The 20,293-nt window shown below is 36.7% G+C and overlaps 4 protein-coding genes across 19 annotated transcripts; 3 read left to right on the top strand and 1 right to left on the bottom strand.

The window, feature by feature from the left end:
• The first annotated feature begins 4,052 nt into the window (after window positions 1-4,052).
• LOC140786864 (nudix hydrolase 18, mitochondrial-like) lies at window positions 4,053-5,897 on the top strand. Its single transcript, XM_073135562.1, has 5 exons — window positions 4,053-4,791; window positions 4,954-5,065; window positions 5,272-5,355; window positions 5,450-5,578; window positions 5,673-5,897. The coding sequence occupies exons 1-5, from the start codon at window positions 4,715-4,717 to the stop codon at window positions 5,829-5,831; spliced, it is 561 nt and encodes a 186-aa protein (XP_072991663.1). The 5' UTR covers window positions 4,053-4,714; the 3' UTR covers window positions 5,832-5,897.
• Window positions 5,898-6,211: 314 nt separating this feature from the next.
• LOC140786862 (probable cinnamyl alcohol dehydrogenase 9) lies at window positions 6,212-8,510 on the top strand. Its single transcript, XM_073135561.1, has 5 exons — window positions 6,212-6,481; window positions 6,600-6,713; window positions 7,270-7,783; window positions 7,914-8,067; window positions 8,213-8,510. Exons 1-5 carry the CDS (start codon window positions 6,402-6,404, stop codon window positions 8,413-8,415), a joined length of 1,065 nt encoding a protein of 354 aa, XP_072991662.1. The 5' UTR covers window positions 6,212-6,401; the 3' UTR covers window positions 8,416-8,510.
• A 1,450-nt stretch (window positions 8,511-9,960) lies between these two features.
• LOC140786431 (heat stress transcription factor A-1b-like) lies at window positions 9,961-16,484 on the top strand. Of its 6 annotated transcripts, none has more exons than XR_012108635.1 (5): window positions 9,961-10,349; window positions 12,978-14,057; window positions 14,263-14,345; window positions 15,809-16,080; window positions 16,153-16,484. XR_012108635.1 is itself a non-coding variant. In XM_073134854.1 (3 exons), exons 1-3 carry the CDS (start codon window positions 10,122-10,124, stop codon window positions 13,779-13,781), a joined length of 948 nt encoding a protein of 315 aa, XP_072990955.1. In that variant the 5' UTR covers window positions 9,982-10,121; the 3' UTR covers window positions 13,782-14,161. The 6 variants fall into 6 exon arrangements, 2 of the variants coding, with proteins under 2 accessions (XP_072990955.1, XP_072990956.1); XR_012108634.1 differs by having other exon boundaries at window positions 15,806-16,080; XR_012108633.1 differs by having other exon boundaries at window positions 14,515-16,080.
• On the bottom strand, window positions 15,428-19,759 carry LOC140786433 (binding partner of ACD11 1-like). Of its 11 annotated transcripts, none has more exons than XM_073134867.1 (4): window positions 19,494-19,669; window positions 19,025-19,415; window positions 18,746-18,867; window positions 15,428-16,349 (listed from the first exon to the last, which is right to left on the bottom strand). In XM_073134867.1, exons 3-4 carry the CDS (start codon window positions 18,764-18,766, stop codon window positions 15,762-15,764), a joined length of 609 nt encoding a protein of 202 aa, XP_072990968.1. In that variant the 5' UTR covers window positions 18,767-18,867; window positions 19,025-19,415; window positions 19,494-19,669; the 3' UTR covers window positions 15,428-15,761. The 11 variants fall into 11 exon arrangements, with proteins under 11 accessions (XP_072990968.1, XP_072990959.1, XP_072990960.1 ...); XM_073134858.1 differs by having other exon boundaries at window positions 18,971-19,415; window positions 19,494-19,633; XM_073134859.1 differs by having other exon boundaries at window positions 19,055-19,415; window positions 19,494-19,616.
• Window positions 19,760-20,293: the final 534 nt, after the last annotated feature.

Here is a 20,293-nt window from a genome sequence, read left to right as displayed (position 1 = left end):
TTATATTGATGTTGGTTTGAATCAAGCCCTCGCCAGTATGAATCCATGGCAACACGAAGAACAACAAAGAATAATACTATAGAAATTCTTTTTGTGACTTACCTAATATGAACAACAAAGGATCCTCCACAATTATAAAATGACCTTAGAACTCCAGGAGCTTAGAGATAAGGAATTAGTGGGTTCTATGTATATCTCTCACTAAGCAAACTTTTCATTTAGTATAAGGAGAGAGCCATATATATATATATATATGTTCGAGTGCTAATCTATCTCAGTTATCAGTCATCAAGCACCAGAGGAGTTGAATCGAGTTGTGTACTATGACTTCTATTATCAGCCATTGACATGTTTCAAGAACGAGGTATGTATTGTGAATCATATCCCGGGGTAATTTAATTATGAAGTAGTTAACTGAGACAGACTTAAGGTAGATACATGTATTCATATTGTTAGGGATGCGATCCCTAAAGACGATGCCGGTGTTATACTATATCTTGTATTACTTAGTCATTGTCAATTAATATTTACATTCAAATACATTAAATTATATAACTTATATGGAACTATATCTTAATTACACTTTTAATTTTTTAAAAGATATACTTTCTTTTTTAATTTTAGACTAAATTACTCTTAGGATAAATAATAAAACAATTGGGTGTTAAAACAACTAGCTAATTTTGAAAAATTAATCAACTCAGTAAGTTTGCAAAAGATTATTCGAGTTACATGGTTTACCAGTTGAACTACCGTTGTCGAATTAGTCAATTTTTAAAAATTTATTTATATTTTTTCCTATTTTATAATTAAACTGAACCGATTTAGTAGTCAGTTCACTGTTTACCGGTCTAACCAACCGGTAGGGTTTGGTTGTAATAACTGTGATTTATAGTATAATAGAGTTGTAAGTTATAAAACAATAGCAGACCTATCCCTCGAATGATTCTGAGATGTTCTTCTTTTCTATGGGCTTAACAGGAGGTGGACACTGGACAGTGACTCATTGGTGGCTTTAATAAATCTTACATTATTAGGGGAAAATCCTACATATGATATAAAGAAAATAGAAGAAGGTTAGACGTGACATGAAAAATATGCCAGAAAGAAGGGGTTAATGTAATTTACTAGGTAGAATTAGTCCCAAAACATCATTTATCTTTTCAACTTTTCTAAAAGGTAAGCCATATTCTGGCTCCTCATAAATTATACTATAAGTGCGTTGTGATTAGAGTTGCATATTATGACCCCCGGAAAGTTTGTCACACTGTCCAATCTATAGCCTGTATCTTGTTTTAATCTTAGAAGGTTAAGCTGCAGTAAGTTAAAAATTCAAGAATACCTTAGGATTTGTGCCTAATCGAGATTGTAAAAAAGGGAAAAAGTTTATATATGCCGTGTAGGCCAGCAAGTATGGATGGGTTTATTAATAATGCCCACAAGGAGGGGACTAAGAATATGATGCTCTTGTCTGCCAAGAAGACTGTCAACAACTAGTGAGTCTAGAATATATTGATAGAATCACATTCTATAGGCAAATCTTCATTTTGCATTCGGTGTTATTGAGATTTTTATAGTTGTATTGCCCAAATAATACCTCCTACTTGGGATGGGATTCCGTGTTGGCTGACTCGCGGGGGTGCTAGCATGTTTATCGCACTCATCTGAGCCCGCACCGAATCTATGCCTGCTCCATTTGCTTTATATTTTCTATATCTGCCATTGCCATCGACAATAAAAAGATGATACTTTCCAAAATGATTACTCTACCTTTCTGATATGGATGGATAGGAGTGTAAACCAGTCAAGCTTGAGCAAGTCGGCTTTGGCTCAGACATGATTTGAAATTAACTTTGAACTATTTTTTTTTTTTTTTGTGTAGGCTCACCTGGTCAACCGACGAGGATGCTAGTGATGGCGAGTCGGCTGACAATTGGCCATGGACGAATTGGGCGTACGACTTGAAGATGGTGAGTAAGTAGTCAGAGTTGAACCCAAGACTAAGGAGAAAAATCTCGAGCACAGCAAGGGTGCCACAATGGCTTCGAAGGTTGAGAGTGGCTACCTAAGTCAAATCGCTCGATACAGAGACCCCCAATGAGCATCCATAGAGCATGGTGATCCCACCGATGAGGCCATCAACCCCAAATCTGGCCCAACAAGGGTGCCACTGTGGCCACCGAGGTTAAGAGTGGTAACCCAAGTCAAGCCGCTCGATGTAGGGACCCTTAATGAGCATCCACAAAGCTTGGTAATCCTGCTGATGAGGTGGTCAACCCAAAATCTAGCAAATTCAATGACAATGGAGCATAAGAGAAGGTTTTGTTTGAGGACCAAATTAGCGGTGGCTCAGAACCAGTGAGGGTAGATGAAGCCTGTGAGGAAGGCAGGGTAGATGAGGTAGGCGACTAAATATGTGCATTTGGCAATGGAGCCAAAGGTGATGATGGCGGCGACAATGGCAAAGGCCCATTGGTAGAGGAAAAGAGGTTTGTGGAAGTTGGTCTAGGAGAGCTTCTAGAGGCCAAAATCTGTTTGTCGCTAACGGGGCTAGAGGGGCCATCAGAGTCAAAGGCAAAGTGGTAGTAGAAGAGTATATAGGCGACTGACTATGTTAAGGATGTTCATGGTGTTCTTAGCACACATCGAGCTTATATATATATATATATATATATATATATATATATATATATATATATAGTTTATCGAGTCGAGCCTGAACGAGTTGGCTCTTACTTAGGCTTGGCTCAGCTCAGCTCAATTCAACTCGAAGCAAGCCTAAGCAACTTAGGACTAACTTTTTCGTCTATAAATCTTTTTAACAGGAATTTGAAAGTGGAAATCCTTTCCGAGAGGTCAAATGGTATTAGATCACTCTTTTATTTATACGCATAATTATAGATTCTCAAAGCTAGAGCTCAATATTTTATTGCATGTCATGAGAAAAAGAACTTTTAAATTAGATTAAATTACATCTATACCTTCTAAAGTAAAGTACGATTCTTATCATTTATACCCTCTAAAAAAAATGAAGAAGAGCAAATTACAATTTAACTCCCACCACCACCCATCCCACGCCCCCTGGTTTATCTGATTTAGTCTAATTTTAATGTACTTCAAATTTTAGTACTAAATCCCGTGCACCGTCCAAAATCTAACAGTGGTTACTACACAGCAATATTTGTCGCCATAAGTAAAGTTGGAATATGGCCAAAAGTATCCATACTTTTCTCAAGTCAAATTATATTTCTATGGAGATAATTAAATCATTTTACATCTCAGCTAACAGTTGATTAACAATTGTGATTTGTTTTAAATCATAGTTAAGTGCTTAAATTTAAAAGTATATATGGATAAGTTGAAATTGGGCCAAACCACTTCAGGGTTTCCTCTTAAATATTTCAATACCAAGTCCTATGATAATATTATTTTATAAAATTAATTTTTTTATTAATGATATTATAGAAGAGATTATAAAACAGTTTAGGAGGTCTTAGTAAAATATTTTTTTTCTTTAGAATATACAAGTGATACTAACTCATCGTTTAGAAGGTCCAAATATAATTAAATTACCCTTAAAACTAATACTTCAAAAATATAAATATATACATCTTTTTCTAACAACTTTAGCTGCTTTGAGTAGTTGGTGAGTTTCCGTCTCTATTCCTCCAACCTAAACCTAATTCCTAGATAAAATGCAGCTCTTCTTTCCATAATTTTTCTTATCTAATGTTATATATATTGACTCTTATAGAGTCAAAATATAATATATATAATTTTTAATCTTAGTGTTCATATAGTGGGTATAGCATCAGTCTTTTTTTTTTCTCCTTTTACTCAGAGTTCCATTGTTCAGTATAATATCAGTTTCGGGATAGAAGCCAACAAGCATCTGATGCAAATAATGGAATCAGACTCCTTGTCCCTTGTCCGTTTCCTCTTTGTATCATATGACTATATATTATTGAGAAAGAGGCGAATCCAAATTAAAGATATTAACTAGACTCCATTGGCAGAGTATAAGTTTGTAATTGTATTTGTTTTTGTTTTCTGGTGAGAATAGCAGTGTAAGTTTGTGTCATTATGAGCAAGAATCTTGTCATCTTATTGATTGCTTTGATACAAAAGTAGGGAAACTTGTTTAGTGCATGCATGAATGAAACAGAAAAAGAAAAAGAAAAAGAAAATTATAGAATAGTTATAATTATCTCTCAAGTGAAGGGGGCTTAGTGTAATGAAGAATGTTTAAAGCTAAGGATAGATTTCCATTTGTTAAGTTTGATTTGAAAGGTGAATAATTTCATATTAGTCTACACCACAGGAGTAAGAATGATACATTGGAGTGTTAGTTTGATTATAAGTATAACAAGGAAAAAGTAATTTAAAATCGACCATAAAAAATTAGAAGAAAAGATAAATGATCTAAGTTACAAAATTCTAGTTATAATTAACCTTTAATTCAGCGGCGGAGAGGGCGTGACGGATCGTGCCAAGCAACGTACCACTTGGCGCGCGCTTCACGTATAAATACACCTCCTCTCTTCCCTGACTTTGCCTTCATTAATCTTCGTCTCCTTTTCTCTTCTTCTTCTTTCCTTTTCCAAGATAGTCTTCAAAGAAAGGGGCATTAGAATTTGGACCCTTTCTTCTTTTTAAATCTTCTTTGGTCCTCTGCTGTGTTGAGGAAGAAGAAGAAGAAGAAGAAGAGAGAAAGATGGTTGTCTCTTTGGTTTCCCGGCAAGGAAGGCAGTTGCAGAGGTATAGCAGCAATGGTAGTCGCCTTGTTGTGGGGTGAGTTAAAATTTTTTTTTTTTTTTTTTCTCTTGTTGTGGTTTGAAGAGAGTTTTATGAAGTTGGAGATTGTTTAATTCTATGGAAAGGTTTGAAGTATTTAGTTTTCCAGAATAATCTCCTAGTTTTCTCACAGATTTTCTTGGTTGTTTGATCGAGCAGATGCATTCCATACAAGTTAGAAGTTGAGAATTCCTGCGTTGATGATCTCGATAAAGCAGTCGAGGTTCTTGTCATTAGTTCACAGAAAGGAAATGGGATGCTGTTTCCAAAGGTATTTGATAGTATTATTTTGCCTGTTCTTTTTTCTTTTCTTTCACAGATACTCCAATCGTAAAACTAAATCTGCAGATCTTTTTTAAAAACATCGTTAAACATATGGAAGAATTGTTCCAAATTGGAACCTTTTTCATTATCTATGTTACAGATATTGAAATCACTGTCAGGCATCAATTTGAGATTGTGCTTATTTTCTCGCAGGGAGGATGGGAAATTGATGAGACTAAAAAGCAAGCAGCTTTGCGGGAAGCAGTGGAAGAAGCTGGTGTAAGAGGAAATGTTGAGGTTTTAATCTCTATCCTCTTCTCTTGCCTTACTTACGTAGAATTTACGATATCCTTGTAGTAGTAAAGCTGATGAATTTGTTATGTAATCGCAGCGAAGACTTGGCAAATGGAAGTATAAGAGCAGAACAGATGACAAATTCCATGAGGGAATCATGTTTCCACTGAATGTAACTGAGGAACTAGTTCACTGGCCCGAGATGGATGTTCGAAAAAGAAGTTGGGTGAGTTAGAGCCTTATGATCTCCTTAAGATGATCTACCTAAAAGTAAATTTGAAATTTGATTCTCATCTCTTCTGCCTGATTTGGTTGATTAGGTGACAGTAGCAGAAGCTAGAGAAGGATGCCAGCATCAGTGGATGAGAGAAGCCTTGGAGAGATTAATCAAACGACTCTCGAATTCGAGCAGGAATAGCAAATCCTTCTCAGAACCAGAAGCAGAAGTTCTTCTGATTTCTTGTACACAATTTTTATGAAAACACTCTCATTTGTACCGGAACAATTAGGAATGGAAAATGTCAGTATACATTTTGTATCAGAAAGTGCTTTTACTGAGTTCTTCAGTAGCAGTAGAATAACAAGAAATTTAATTAGATGCAAGCTTCTCTGTTGCATTGATAGTGCTGACGATAAAAATGAACATGAAAATTTATTTGTTTTGATAGACTAGCAAAAAAATTTAGCAACGACAACTCGTAATGGGGAAAAAAGATAAAAAGGCAGATGAAAGAAGAAAGAAGAGATAGTGGAATCAATGCATCCATTAGTGTAAAGTTGATTGTTTCCATTGACTACTATTCATGGACAGCATGGCCCAATATTAGGATGTAAGCAAATCCTCTGCCAGTTGTAAGATAGATTACAGAGAAGCCAGTAATTCTCAGATATAAGGAAAGTAGTATATGATAGGAAACCTTGAGAGAATCTGAATTAATTTGAGATGTAGATTCATCCACCTAGCAACTCTATAAATAAAGAAGATGTGACCTCTCTCTCAGCAGGAGAAGTATTTATTCCATTCCCTAACTTTCAGAAGAGTTAGAGAGATGGAGCAACCACAAATTGCATTAGGATTGGCAGCAATGGATTCTAGTGGAGTGCTCTCACCCTTCTCCTTCCCCCTCAGGTCTCTCTCTCTCTCTCGCTATCTATCTATCTATCTATCTATCTATCTATCTATCTATCTATCTATCTTTATACACGAGGATACCATTATATGATTTGATTATTACTTCATTTTGCAGAGCCAAGACAGAGGATGATATCACTTTAAGGATATTGTATTGTGGAATTTGTCGAACCGATCTTTCTACCATCAAGAATGAGTGGGGAAATGCCACATACCCAGTGGTTCCAGGGTATGCAATCTCTTGATAAAGATCAACCTTTTGTATGACTATTTTCTTATGTTTATTGTAAATTTTGACTCTTTTCTGTATACATCTCTTCCTGTACCTTATAACCTCTTTGCTGCACTTGCTCTTTGATCATCAGTATACTCTTTCGAGTTATGCAGCTTATTATATTGTTACAGTGTTTGCAAGAAACTTTTGTTCTGCCTCTAAATTGTAAACATTGTAAAGTTGTAATCTTGTACAATGACTTGATATAGATATGTAGAAAAGGCAAACTTCGCTTTTCTTCGTCTTCGTAGACGTTCTCAATGTTGTAAAATCTACATTTCCTTAGAAACATTTTAGTTTGTAAACATAAGTAAGATTGCAGTCGCTGATCACTGATGGTTTCATGGGCACATATTATCTTCTAAAGCATAACAAAACAATAGTCATAATGATTGCCTGATGAATTTTCTACTACAATTTTTTGAAATCTGCAGCCTTGACTAATTGATCTCATTTAGTAAACATTTTGTTAATGACTAGAAATGATCTGCCATTGAATTATTTCCTTTAGACATGAGATAGTTGGCATCATCATCGAAGTAGGATGCAACGTTCAGAAGTTCAAGGTCGGAGAGAAGGCCGGCGTTGGTTACCCGATAAGCGCTTGCCTTTCTTGCGACAACTGTAATCACGACTGCGAAAACTACTGCCCAAAACTGGTTCCATCCTTCAACAGCTTCCACTCTGATGGCACAAAGACTTATGGAGGTTTCTCAAACATGATAATTGTCAATGAGCATTTCGCCGTCAGGATCCCTGAGAACTTGCCCTGCAACAAGATTGCACCGCTAATGTGTGCAGGGATCACAGTGTACAACCCCATGAAGCACCATGGATTGAACAAACCAGGGATGCACTTGGGGGTGGTTGGACTTGGAGGCCTTGGTCATATGGCTGTGAAGTTTGGCAAGGCTTATGGAATGAAGGTCACTGTTATCAGCACATCAACTAGCAAGAGAAAGGAAGCAATTGAGAATCTGGGAGCTGAGGCTTTCTTACTAAGCAGCAATGCTGATCAAATGAAGGTAAAATTCTCGATCAATTAATCTAACAAATATCATCTATAATTGTTGGTCTGTTACCTAACAACTTAAACTTTTAAGTTAACTTATTATTTAACAATAACAACAATTTATATTTTACTAATGTTGGTAGGTTGCTAAGGGCACCATGGATGGTATCATTGACACTGTTTCTGCAGTTCATGAAATCTCTCCCTTGATTGCATTGCTGAAGACTTATGGTAAGCTGATCATGCTTGGTGCACCAAACAAGCCTGTGGAGCTACCAATATTCCCTTTAATGAATGGTAATCTTGTCTGCTTTTTGAACTTTATGTTGTGCTGACATTTTGAAAGTTACACTTTGGATTGTAGCTCAATCACAGCAGTTAACATGTACTTATGTTTGACCTCTTTTTGTTTAGATTTTGGACACTAACAAGTAATTTGTAGGAGGGAAAATTGTGGCTGGGAGTATGATTGGAGGAATGAAGGATACCCAGGAGATGATAGACTTTGCTGCGGAGCACAACATAACTGCAGAGGTTGAGGTCATTGGAATGAATGATGTGAATGTTGCAATGGAACGACTCGAGAAAGGGGACGTTAGATACCGATTTGTGATCGATGTAGCGAAAAACATAGCTAATGCTTAGAAAGTTTTGGTTTTGTCAGAGCAAGAATGCATAGTTTCTTGTCCAACAATTCAGAACAATAATAAGAACTAAGAAGCTAATCTTTTTTCTGATAATTTTCAGACAATGATAGGAACTAGGAACCAAGGAATACACTTGTCACCCATAGTAAGAGAGGCTCCTAATCAGACTTCATCAAATTAACTATGAAAAATTCTTTCTGTTTCTTTCCATCCTTCTGCATAGCTTTCTTATTCCAATCAAACTTTAAATTAATCAACCACATACTTTGGAGCTCCCTACAACCAAAAGAGCATCAACTGTCTTGCATAGGAACACTTCATAAATAAATGCCAAACAAGAAGAAGCCCCTACTGGCCTACCCCAATCTCTTTTCATCAAATTGTCTTTTGTAAGGATCATGTTATTATATACTGAAAAATTTATATCACTTTTCTTAGAGATTAATCTATCACATACAATCTCAAACACAAAACTCTAAACCGAATAGAAATCCTATATAAGTTTCCTTCGTGTAATAATTAATGAAATCCTACTGCTGCCTCTTCTTGTATAATCTATTGTTGTATTATTTTCTCCTCTTTCACATGTCGGATACATACTTCCTCTTTCTCAGCTTATTTACTTTTAGTTATTTTTGTTAATTTATTTAATGAATATATTATCGGTTTTTAAGATTGTGTTATTATTATTATTATTATTATTTCAATAAACATGGGGTCATTATTTTTTCTCTTCTTTCAAAGAAACTACTAGGATTGTCAAAATAATCAACCTACTCGAGCTCGCTCAATCTCCGCTTAATAAGATTTGATCAAGCTCAGCTTGAAAATGAGATGAGACAAGCTTAATCTTCAAAATAGATTAGAAAATAATTTTAAGCCAAGCTTGATCATGAGCAAACTCAATCAAATAGGCTCGATAAGACTCAAAATAATACTAAACTAAACTCTGTTATATTTTAGAATTTACTTAAGTAAATTGTTATACATTTTGATCTTGTAAAGTTTAGTTCTGATTATTTTCATTAGGTTATATATTTGAATTAGACCTTATTTATGCTTGATTCAAGCCTAAATTAAGATTAATGTAATTTAAACTTAAAATTATTTAATAAATCGACTCATTTAGATTTGAACTCGTAATTTACTCGAATTAAAATAATTTTAATTCAAACTTGATCAGGATTACACCCTTAGAAGCCACCCTAGGATTAAAATAAACATACCCTAAGTTAATTTATTATTATCAATTGTTTTATATCTATCATAGAATCAATTATATTGTTGATAAAGAGTATAATAGGAGATGAAACATATTAAAATATATTTCTACCCAATTCCAAATAACAAGGTTAGATATCATAGAATTCATTTCAATTTCTTTTGTTTGCCAAACAGTAGAAATTATTTTATTTTCAAATAAAAGTAATTGAAATTTATTTAGATTTGACTTCAAACCGAGTCTGGGTGACACAAAAATAAAGAGGATAAGGGTGTAAAAGTAATTTTAAAACATTAAAAAAAAACGTTAAAAAACGACGTCTCGTTGCCAAGGAAAGTTGTTCTGTTTTTCCCTCTTCCTTCTCCAACTTCTCGACCTCGTTCTCTCCTCCTCTTCCATCTCCAATTAGGGTTTCTTCTCCCACCTCGTATCGTCTTGTTTTCTCTCCTTCCTTCTCTCTTTCTCAATACCAGATCACAGCGATGGGGCCGGATAAGATCGCCGGCTCGGGGCTGGTCTCGATGGTTCCCCCGTTCTTGACCAAGTGCTACGACATGGTAGATAATCCGGAGACTAATTCGACGGTCTCGTGGAGCGCGAGCGGCAATAGCTTCGTAATTTGGGATCCCCATGGCTTCTCTCGCGACCTCCTTCCCAAGTACTTCAAGCACAACAATCTCTCTAGCTTTGTCCGCCAGTTGAATACCTATGTGAGATCTCTTCGTCTCTCCCGCTGCTTTTTGTTGAGTCTGATTGATTGGTTTAGATTCTTGACTGATCGGATGAGTTTTGATCTTGTTGAAAATTAAATGCTTTCTAGTCTTACTTCTTGGGGACGTCTTTTCTTGTACTCTAGCCAGATTACAATTGTTTCGTATATTAGGTTTTAATGAGAGAACTGCATGCGATGTGAGGGAATTTCATAATTATGTAATTGAAATCTGTAAAAATTACGTTTTGCTTACTCATGGTGCCATAAAATCCATAATTGATGCATTACCTAAAAAATTTAGAGTTGAGACTCGTTCGAGAAGATAAAATGATGGCCCACGAAACAACATATCAGGTTAACATATATCACCAAATGGATCTTTTGAACGTGATGGAAATGGAAGATAGTGTTCCCCCTCAGATCTACCTATCCTTCTAGGGTTCTCAAAACTATCCTAAAAACTATCCAAATTATATTATAGTAATATTTCCTTATTCAATTATTTTGGAAGTTGGACAACAACCTTATAAGCTTGAAGTATCCAGCATCATTTATACTCATTGACATATCCGATATGGACATGCCTAAGGCATTGAAGTCTCCATGCTTCCTGGAAGCATATTATGCTACCAACTAAGATATGATTCCGTAGGTGATCCTTATAAGGGAAAGAGAATAATATTCAAATTGAAATATGGTCAAAGCATTAGGAGTAGGAATGTAGGAAATTAGAAGGAAAAAGATCTAGAGACGGAAAGATAGAGAACCTAAAAGAGAGTAATTAAAATAATAATAAATATGAATCAATTTTCTATAGGGTTTTATCTAGGGGTGAAAATGGGTCGGATTAGATTCTACCATGGATGGCTGTGTTGATCGGCAGGAGGCGTGCCGACACGTGGCACGAGGGGTGCCGCACAGCACCCCTCCTACCAGCTTTGTCGCTCTCGCAGCTCGGCCGGATCCGCGACTTAAATTTTTATTCGACCCGACCCGATCTAGCCCATCTTTCACCTTTCTTCCTCCTCGGGCTATGCCTTAATAACCAAATTTCAAGGTTTCAAAATTTGGTCGATCTCAATTCTACCTCGAAACCAATCAGGTAACTTGTTTCGGCCGAGTATTGGTCGATACCCTATCTGTCTTGAGTGGGTTTCCGCCATGTTAACCAAAACAGCTTGATATGGGTTAGTGAAATGGGTCGTAGACATCCACATGGTCAAAGCTGTCTGATATGGGTGATTGAAATAGGTAGTAGACATCCACATCTTCTTTCGCCCCAACAAAGCCCTTGATGTAGACATCTGATTAGCTCCTCATATGGATCCGGTGACATTGCACTCTCCCTCCCTCCATCTCTCTCTCAGTGTTTGTCCTTTTCTCTCCCTTTTGCTCTCCTTCTCTGTTGCAACAGAGAGAGAGAGAGAGAGAGAGAGAGAGAGAGAGAGAGAGAGAGAGAGAGAGAGAGAGAGAGAGAGAGAGAGAGAGAGAGAGAGAGAGAGAGAGAGAGAGAGAGAGAATGGTGGTGGTAGACCCATTTCGCTCAATCCAAGCCGGCTAGTGGGTAGTATTCTAGCTTGGCTAGAACCCGGCTTGGCTTGAGTGATTAGTGGGTCGAGCCATGAACAAATATTTAATTTCGATTGGCTCGAAAAATCGGTCTGAACTCAGTTTGACTCACTCGATGATCACTTCTAGATACATATATAATTTTACCACTATTCAATCCATATCCGTTATGTTTTTACCCCCTAGTTTATTGCGTACCGAGGATACAAGTTTCACATCATAAGTCTATTTCGTAAATAATGCACAATTGCAAAGGAATTACAAATATTCAACTTTAGCCTACTATATCCTGATCAATAACCTAACCTACCTTAGAAAATGTCTGATTGAACAATTTGACGGCTTTGGCATATTCAAGTGCATAACATTGTCTTATTAGTTTTGTGATGTTCTACGTAATAAAATAAAGTAGTCATATACACATGAAGAGCTTCCTACAATGGCAATCCTGTTTTGTATAATGGTACTTTTAGAAAGTTGTACCTTTTTCAGCACCACATTGATGCAACTCTTCAACTCCACGATCCTTAGTCTTACATGACTTATAAATAATCAACATTAGGGCAACTTGCCCTGAAAGAATAAAACGATGTCCAGATGTTCGAATCTGCTATTCAGTTTGATTTTGGCATCTGAGTTGATGGAGATAAAGTGGATTATATTTTTCTGAGTACTAAGGTACTCTGTTTTAGCATCTTATTCTAAACTGTCCAAATTCTCCATCATGTGACTAGCATCTTTTGTGTTAGCATCTTATTTTCTTTCATTCTTTTTTTCATTCTATTGGTTTTCCTAATAAAAGCTATATAATGCATGTATTTGTAGTATTGCATCATCTGATGAGAAATAAAATCTTCTGACATCTTTGGATTGATTATCTTCTTGTATGTGTAATACCCATTTTACTCTAGAATCATATGTTGGGTTAAATGTTAACAGTCTAATGAGCCTCAACAATATTAATTTCCTGGTATCTTGTTTTTCATTTCATTTGATTTTACAGTTTCAGAGTTTAAGATCATTTATGAAGTTAACGATCCTTTCTGTTCTAAACCAGGGTTTTCGTAAAGTTGATCCTGATAGATGGGAGTTTGCCAATGAAGGATTTGTAAGGGGTCAAAAGCACTTGCTGAAAACTATTACAAGGCGGAAGCACTCTCATAGTGCTGTTCATCTGGAGCCGTCCCAAAGCAAAAATACAACAGTTAATACATGTGTGGAAGTTGGAAATTTTGGCCTTGGTGAGGAAATTGAAAGACTTAAGCGGGATAAAACTGTTCTCATGCAGGAACTAGTGAAACTCAGACAGCATCAACAAAGTACTGACCTTGATTTGCAAAGCCTGCGACAACGTCTTCAAGGAATGGAGCAAAACCAACTGCAGATGATGTCATTTTTAGCTATGGTTGTTCAGAGTCCCACTTTTCTCACCCAACTGGTGCAGCAGAATGGTAATGGCAAGTGGAGAACTGACGGAAATAAAAAAAGACGACTTCCTGCTTTGGAACATGGTGTGAGAGGTGATCTAGAAACTTCTTCTGAAGGGCAAATTGTCAGATACCAGCCCTCCATGACTGAAGTCCTTAATTCATGTACGCCACCAGTGTCAAATGCTGATATGTTGGCTGATGATCATCCCATGTCAAATGGGAACAATAATTTGAGTACAGATGCAGCTGATGAGGCTAGCTTCTCCTTGCCAGCTGATGACTTTTCTTGGTCAGATTATTTGGAGCAGCTTTTAGCTAGCCCACCCCCTGAGAATTCTGAGCAGACTGGCCCTCTTTCCATGAGTATTTCAAATTTATTGATTGATGATTTTGAATTGCCCGAGAAGGAGATTCAGATGGAAGCACCATAAAATATTGTCCTTCCAAATGAACATGCAATAGAGAATCATCTAAATTTTGCAATGAATGAAAATTACAAGCTAGCATAGTATTGTGAGGCCTTAACAATGTCGAAATCTTCTGGACATGTTTTTGGCTGCTCTTTGATAGTCTCTAGATGCAGGCTATCACTATGCAGCTGACATTTCAGATATTCAAGGCTCAAAATGATATCTCTATATATTCTTTAATTTTATGTGTCTATAATAGCTCGTCATTGACATGGGTACCATCTCTCCATGAGTAGGGTAAGGCTGCTTATATTTTTCCCTCTCAAGATCTCCTTCAGATGGGAGTTTGTAAATTAAAACACCTTTTATCTATAATAAGTTTATGAGGCAAAATTTCTAGAGTTTTTTAGTGTATGATTTTTTTTTTTGGAAATTCTATTAGCAAGTCAAATAGAAGTTTAAGTTCTTGCAATTCCTAAGAATTCTCATTTCTTTGGTTCAGAAATCTAAGATAAGGGAGTATAGCAGTCTATGAATACTGGAGATAAACTTCACGATGACAAGGCATAAGACTCCGCTCTCTATGTAAGCATTTAAAACTTGTTTGTTATGCCACTTATTTAAAACAATTAAGCTTTGTAGTTCTGTTTACTTTCATGTTCTTTCTGCTACGAATATATATTTTCTTCTTTCAGTCGGCTTATCTGTTTTACTCGTGTAAAACATTGAGGTCATTCATTCTACCTGGTGACAGGTTTAGAGTAAAGTAACGGTTGGCATTTCAGTTCTGGTAAGACGCATCCTAATGCATGAGGCTCCTGTCAACGTTTAATTGCTCATGCCCTTGTCAGTTTAGTCTTTTGAGAACGTACTTTATGGAATTAACTTATCCACCTACAGATTTACTATATAACCTTGTGCTTTCATTGAATGAATCGTCTACATTTGAGAGGGCTATTGGATCAGGGTTGGCAATGGAAGAACAGACTGATGGAATTCTTTATTTGGGGATGGAAGAGAGAGAGAGAGAGAGAGAGAGAGAGAGAGAGAGAGAGAGAGAGAGACACCGGTCTTACATTTTCGAACAGATCTATTTATGTGCTTACCTGCTTCGATAGTTCGCCCTGATGGGATAGAGCCTTCTACTTTGTCTTTCGTCATAAGAACTTCTCTTAAATGTATTTGCTCTATGTCTATCTCCTTTCAATTTTAGTGCAACATGATAGGCATGAAAAATTGTATAAAGTCCAATAAAAGGCTTAGAAAGGAGGATTGCTTTATCGAGTGTTAGACTATTATCAGTTATTTCAAGATGATGATTTGGAGCCTTGAATTTGGCATCTGAGGCCAATTGTGGATCTATGATTGGATGTGGGTAACAATCTAGCTGGATTTGATCTCTACGTCAGTTTCTGATCATCTAATGTTGTAATTTTATATTGCTCAAGTTGCTCTTGTGTTCAGATTAATCATGCTCAACATGTACTAAATACTGTCCGCTTTTAAAATTCTGGCTCATGAGAAGAAAAGTCTGTTTTTCTAGCATCATGAATATGTTCTACTTGTCATGAAAATGGCAAGAAAATACAACATTTATCTTATAGAATGTAAACTCACGACTTATTTGGGCATAAGGAGCAAGTCTAACCTCGCACCAAGTGGTGATCTTTATCAATTTATAACGTATCTGATTCAATCCTATAGAAAAGTTAAATTGATATTATAATATACAATGATAATTCTTGCTTATGGACCAAAGTTGGAAAAAGATTCAGAAATTCCTACAATGTACCACTTCTTTGGAGAGTGAATCAGACTCAAAAAAGAAGAAAAAAAAAAAGATTATTCCAACAGGAGCATGAAGAATTGAATCAAGAAAAGGAAAACATGAGGTCACTGTAGAACATCCACGGTATCTTTTTGAAGCATAGAGGTTAAGGAATTATCGTATTCAGAGAGACGAACAAATGAATTAGGTAGTGAAAGCAAACAAACCTTATTTCATAAAATCTGGAACTTTTGCTCATCCACCATCTCCACTGCAGCAGTAGTGGCAGGTTCCCCTGGGAATGCTCCATTGAGGTGAAGCTCCGCAAAGTCGCTCACCGTTCCTCTCCTCTCTCTGCAAATAATCTCCTTCCTTTCCTCCTCAGTCTTCTCCACCTTCTCCATAGTCATTGAACTCACATCACCAGCTGCCTTGGCCACCATACCGAGCAGAGTCGAGACCCATGATGCTCCGGTCGACATGTAGTGGTTGCTCATGATGGCTGAGCTCGCAATGCTGGCCTTCTGCTCAGCTGCAGCTAGTGCAGACATGGTGATCCCTGACACTTGGAAGAGCTTGTCCACTTCCCTCACCTTGCCGCTGACTATGGCTGTCCCCATGCAGATCTTTTCGCTCAGACCAATATGGCGATCTAGAGATGCAACACTGGAAGTTGCGTTGGATAGGAGGTGATGACGCTCGTCGAAAGATCTGGCTCTCTTGAGCGCGTCCTTGCTGAGGACAAAGCCCTTGGCCAGCATGCTGCTCACTACGTCCTCCGCCTTCCTGACTGCAGATTCACTAGTCGAGAGACTCCCTTCCTTTTGCACATAAGGAAGAAGAAAAGAAGTTGAAGAATTATATTGACATAGATTAAGGTGAATTATTTCTTTCATGTATCATAGATTACATTTCATAAAAGAGCAAATTAAATTGCAGGTAGATTTTTTTAACAATGTTTCCTCCTGTTCTCAAGAATTGATAACATTAAAGATTGTTTCACAAACATTTCATTCTTGTGCTATATCTTAGCAGGACAAAGAAGGATATCTTATTCTCTTTCAAGATTTCTGACTGAGATCTCTCAGACAAAAGATTAAGTTTCTTTACCTAAAGAATTTGTCTCTAAATCCTTTGTATCTATCACGCAGACTAACTACTAAGGCATATAGAAAGTGATGTACATTATATTTGGGAGAAGAGGCAATGGAAATGATAAATTTATTTTTCTTCGTTTTGAAAAGGGAGGATTCACTAAGCAAATGTAAGATCCGAAAATATATGTACTTGTAGAAATATGTCAATGCCTGAAGAGTGACTCTTTTACCCTTAAACCATTCAAAAGTAGGCATTAATCATTAAAGCATCTGAAGGTAATACAAGCATAAATTCAACACATAAAAATAGTAGGGAAACCATACAACACAGTTTCAGTAATAGCCTCCTAATTTAACCAATCATGAGCCTTCTTTTTAAGTCAATCTTTTGCATGATAATATCGATATTATTCTCGGGAGCATGTATACAGCGAGTTAAGCTAAAGCAATGTTATCATGTATATGTATGTCAATAATAAAATCTCAGGTCCAACCACAAATAAAGGAAAATAGGCGGATAGTCTACAAACCTAGTAGCATTTTCTTTTTTTGGAATAAGGGTGGTATAGTTTTGACCCCAAGTCCATGCAAGAATGCCAATATGCTAGAATGAATGATAGAAATAACCAGATCAACACCCAAAATATCCCAATAATGTTTGTAAAACTTGATCAGGTAACCATTCGGGCTAGGAGCTTTCCGGCATAGACCAAAAGGTTTCTTTTGCCTATGTCTAAGACTAGAGGTGAAAACGGATAGAATACGGACACTATAATATTCAACCCACATCTGGATCCATATTTTTATTTTGGATATAGATTCGAATACGGATATTAGACGGATAGCAAACTTTATAATCATATCCTAACTAAACGAATACAGATAATTCAGATAGAGGATCAGATTTTAAACAGATATTGATCGAATTTTAAACACATAATTAACACAAAAATATTAAGAGTTTCATTAAAAAAATAATTTTTTGTATGTCAAATACATATAAATTAAAAAAATTAATCTCTACAAATAATATATAACACATCATTAGTAACAATATTAATATTCACAATTTAAATAAGCAAACTAAAAACTGTAAATTATTAAAAAAAATATGCGGGTAAACGGATATCCGATATCCATATCTAAATCCGAAAATTATATCTGACCATATACGAATCTATATGCGGATTTTTTTTTCAAAAATTCTATTCATTTCCAAATGAGATAATAAAAAATTTATTTGAATCTAATCAGAATTGGATTGGTTAGCGAGTAGGGTGTTTTCACCCCTAGTCGGGGCTTACAAAATCATCATTGCAAACTATCCTAAGACAAGGAATCATTGTTCAGTATGAGGACATGAGGTCCTCGATATCCTTACACCAAAGAATTTTATAAAAAATTTGAAAATTTAATCTCAATGCCACGAACAGAATTGATCACATCCCCTGACTGCAGACAAAAATGGCATGGTTCCCTGCCTCCTAATTTTGAGGGACATATGAAAAAGAAGAGCTATTGGAGTCTCTCCATTAAGCTAAGGTAACTCTAGACTTACTCTGCTATTTAGCACAGATCTGTCTGAGAAAGACATTACCCTTGTAGTTTAACAAAGTAAGGTGATTACTCTCAAAAGAGGGGAGACTATAGGATAACTCCATACATTCCAAGACAATAATTTGAGATTTAATAGAATTTAGGTTTGACTCAAGGCGACCTAGGAAGCCCTTGTTCCAATAGTGCAGAGAAATTCGAATGAGAGAGAAGTTACAATGAAACCTAGAAGGATAATTAAACCAAAACCATTCAAATTTAATAGGAGCTCTGCCCACCATAAGCTAGTTTCCTAAGGAAATATACAGAGGAGCATGATCAAATGCAATGCGAGCCAAGTGACTTGAAAATAATTTTAAAAAACATGGAGATGAAACTAGCATTCCCAAAAACTTTGTCAAGTCAAACTAAATTGCAAGCTTCCCAATAGTAAATTAGATACAACTAAAGTCCCCAGCAACAAACCATGGCAAATTAGCAAAGTCCACTTAGCTCAGATAATATCTAGTTCTTATTTACGGCTATAGTGTTAGCTTAGCTAGTAGTGAGAAGCCAAGGGTCCTTACCAGTTTCAAAGACAACATCATGCATAACCTGATCAAAGGAAAAGATGGCAATGAACTTCATCTTGTTAGCCTTCGAGCAAATCATGATGCCACCAGCAACCCCCTCCCAGGTGGGCTTCATCCTATACAATACCAAAGCAAACCTCCGATTAGTAGTGTGAGTTTCGAACATAATTATTGTATCAGGCGGATGAAAATTCATGAAATTTATAAGAGAAATATGACCCTCATTTTTTGTCAGCCCACGACAATTTCAAAATATTACACACATTAAACAACCATTTGAGAAAGGGATTCAAGCAAGGTCACATCTGCTTCAATCTGACTTGGTTTGGTTACTCTTGTTGAGGCTTAGAAACGCCCTTCCATTCTCTAGGCCTGGACAGCTCCAAAACCTTGACCCCAAAAAGTTTAGGACTTTCTTTTGATGCAAGAAGGCAGCAAGTGGTTCTAGTTCAAGATCCTAGTCCGGAGGTTCATCCATCATTTCTATGTTAGACCCAGGGGCATGCTGACAAACCAGGGTCAAAATCGATGCCACCTAACAGACCAGCCTCATGATCAGTGGAGGAGTTCGGAGGGGGAGAAGTGGTGCGGAGAGGTTATGGGAAGAGCAGATACTGGGTGAGAACAATTGTGCAGGGTAGAGGATGCTTTAGAGCTCAGCTCTCTGCGAGGGAATGGTGGATGTGAGAATAGTGATGAAAATTATGAGAGGAATATATTCTAGTCAAAGACCATAACAAACCTAGAAAGGTCAAGCTCCTCTCCAAGAGTAACAACAACATTCACATTCAGATTAAAGGCCAAAAAGAGTTAGCACCTTTGGATAGGAGGAGGAGGAGGAGGAGGAGGAGGAGGCAGAGTTCCGTACCCCACTTTTAATGCAGAGCTCATACCTGCTACGATAAGAAGACTAAGCACACCGGTTGGTGGCCACGTTAGTAGATTTTCTAGCCCTGAAGGAGATGTTAGATGAATTAATGTTGAAAGGAGCCTATTGTGAGATTTTATGAGATTTTGATCGGCTCCCGAGGCACAGTAAAGAACGAGGAGATGAGTCTCCTATGTGGGCCTTAACTAGGGGTGAAAACGGATCTCATCCGACTCGCTATTAGACTCCTGTGATCCGATACGAGTCAAAATAATTTATTCATCCTATATATAAAAATAGATCCGGATCATAGTTTATTAAAGTATCTGGATTTATATATATGAGTATAATATATTTGTTTGAATACAAATTCGAATATCGAATATTCATTTACTCGTAGATTATACAATATTAATATACCTCCTACCCTTAACTAACTCGATTCGTTAAAACCCCTCACCTACCACACCTTACCCTAACTTTTCACCCTCATTCTCTCAATCCCTCTGCATATCAAACCCTACTTCTCAAACCGGTCCACATTTCTCTCACTTACTCTCTCTAGTGATCTGTTTGACTCTCGTTGTTCCACGACTCTACCAGTTAGTCCTCCTATAATGTGATTCAGACTTCACCGAGTCGTCTCGAGCATAGATACATCCTATGAGAATTTT

The sequence above is a fragment of the Typha latifolia genome, chromosome 4 (genome assembly GCF_019914945.1).
Source record: "Typha latifolia isolate L0001 chromosome 4, TyphaL0001v2, whole genome shotgun sequence".
Taxonomy (NCBI): domain Eukaryota; kingdom Viridiplantae; phylum Streptophyta; class Magnoliopsida; order Poales; family Typhaceae; genus Typha; species Typha latifolia.
The sequence above is the reverse complement of the archived record's forward strand: the minus strand, read 5'-3'. Positions and strand labels throughout refer to the sequence as shown.

What these genes read in the sequence shown, in the direction of transcription:
- LOC140786864 (XM_073135562.1), top strand. Translation starts at nt 4,715, where the DNA reads ATGGTTGTCTCTTTGGTTTCCCGGCAAGGAAGGCAGTTGCAGAGGTAT. An exon ending in GTGTAAGAGGAAATGTTGAG is followed by an intron (nt 5,356 to 5,449) that starts GTTTTAATCTCT and finishes ATGTAATCGCAG; the next exon opens with CGAAGACTTGGCAAATGGAA. An exon ending in ATGTTCGAAAAAGAAGTTGG is followed by an intron (nt 5,579 to 5,672) that starts GTGAGTTAGAGC and finishes TTGGTTGATTAG; the next exon opens with GTGACAGTAGCAGAAGCTAG.
- LOC140786862 (XM_073135561.1), top strand. Translation starts at nt 6,402, where the DNA reads ATGGAGCAACCACAAATTGCATTAGGATTGGCAGCAATGGATTCTAGT. An exon ending in CCCTTCTCCTTCCCCCTCAG is followed by an intron (nt 6,482 to 6,599) that starts GTCTCTCTCTCT and finishes TTCATTTTGCAG; the next exon opens with AGCCAAGACAGAGGATGATA. An exon ending in GCAATGCTGATCAAATGAAG is followed by an intron (nt 7,784 to 7,913) that starts GTAAAATTCTCG and finishes TAATGTTGGTAG; the next exon opens with GTTGCTAAGGGCACCATGGA.
- LOC140786431 (XM_073134855.1), top strand. Translation starts at nt 10,122, where the DNA reads ATGGGGCCGGATAAGATCGCCGGCTCGGGGCTGGTCTCGATGGTTCCC. An exon ending in TCCGCCAGTTGAATACCTAT is followed by an intron (nt 10,350 to 12,977) that starts GTGAGATCTCTT and finishes GTTCTAAACCAG; the next exon opens with GGTTTTCGTAAAGTTGATCC.
- LOC140786433 (XM_073134861.1), bottom strand. Translation starts at nt 18,766, where the DNA reads ATGATGTTGTCTTTGAAACTG. An exon ending in TGATGTTGTCTTTGAAACTG is followed by an intron (nt 16,350 to 18,745) that starts GTAAGGACCCTT and finishes TATGTGCAAAAG; the next exon opens with GAAGGGAGTCTCTCGACTAG.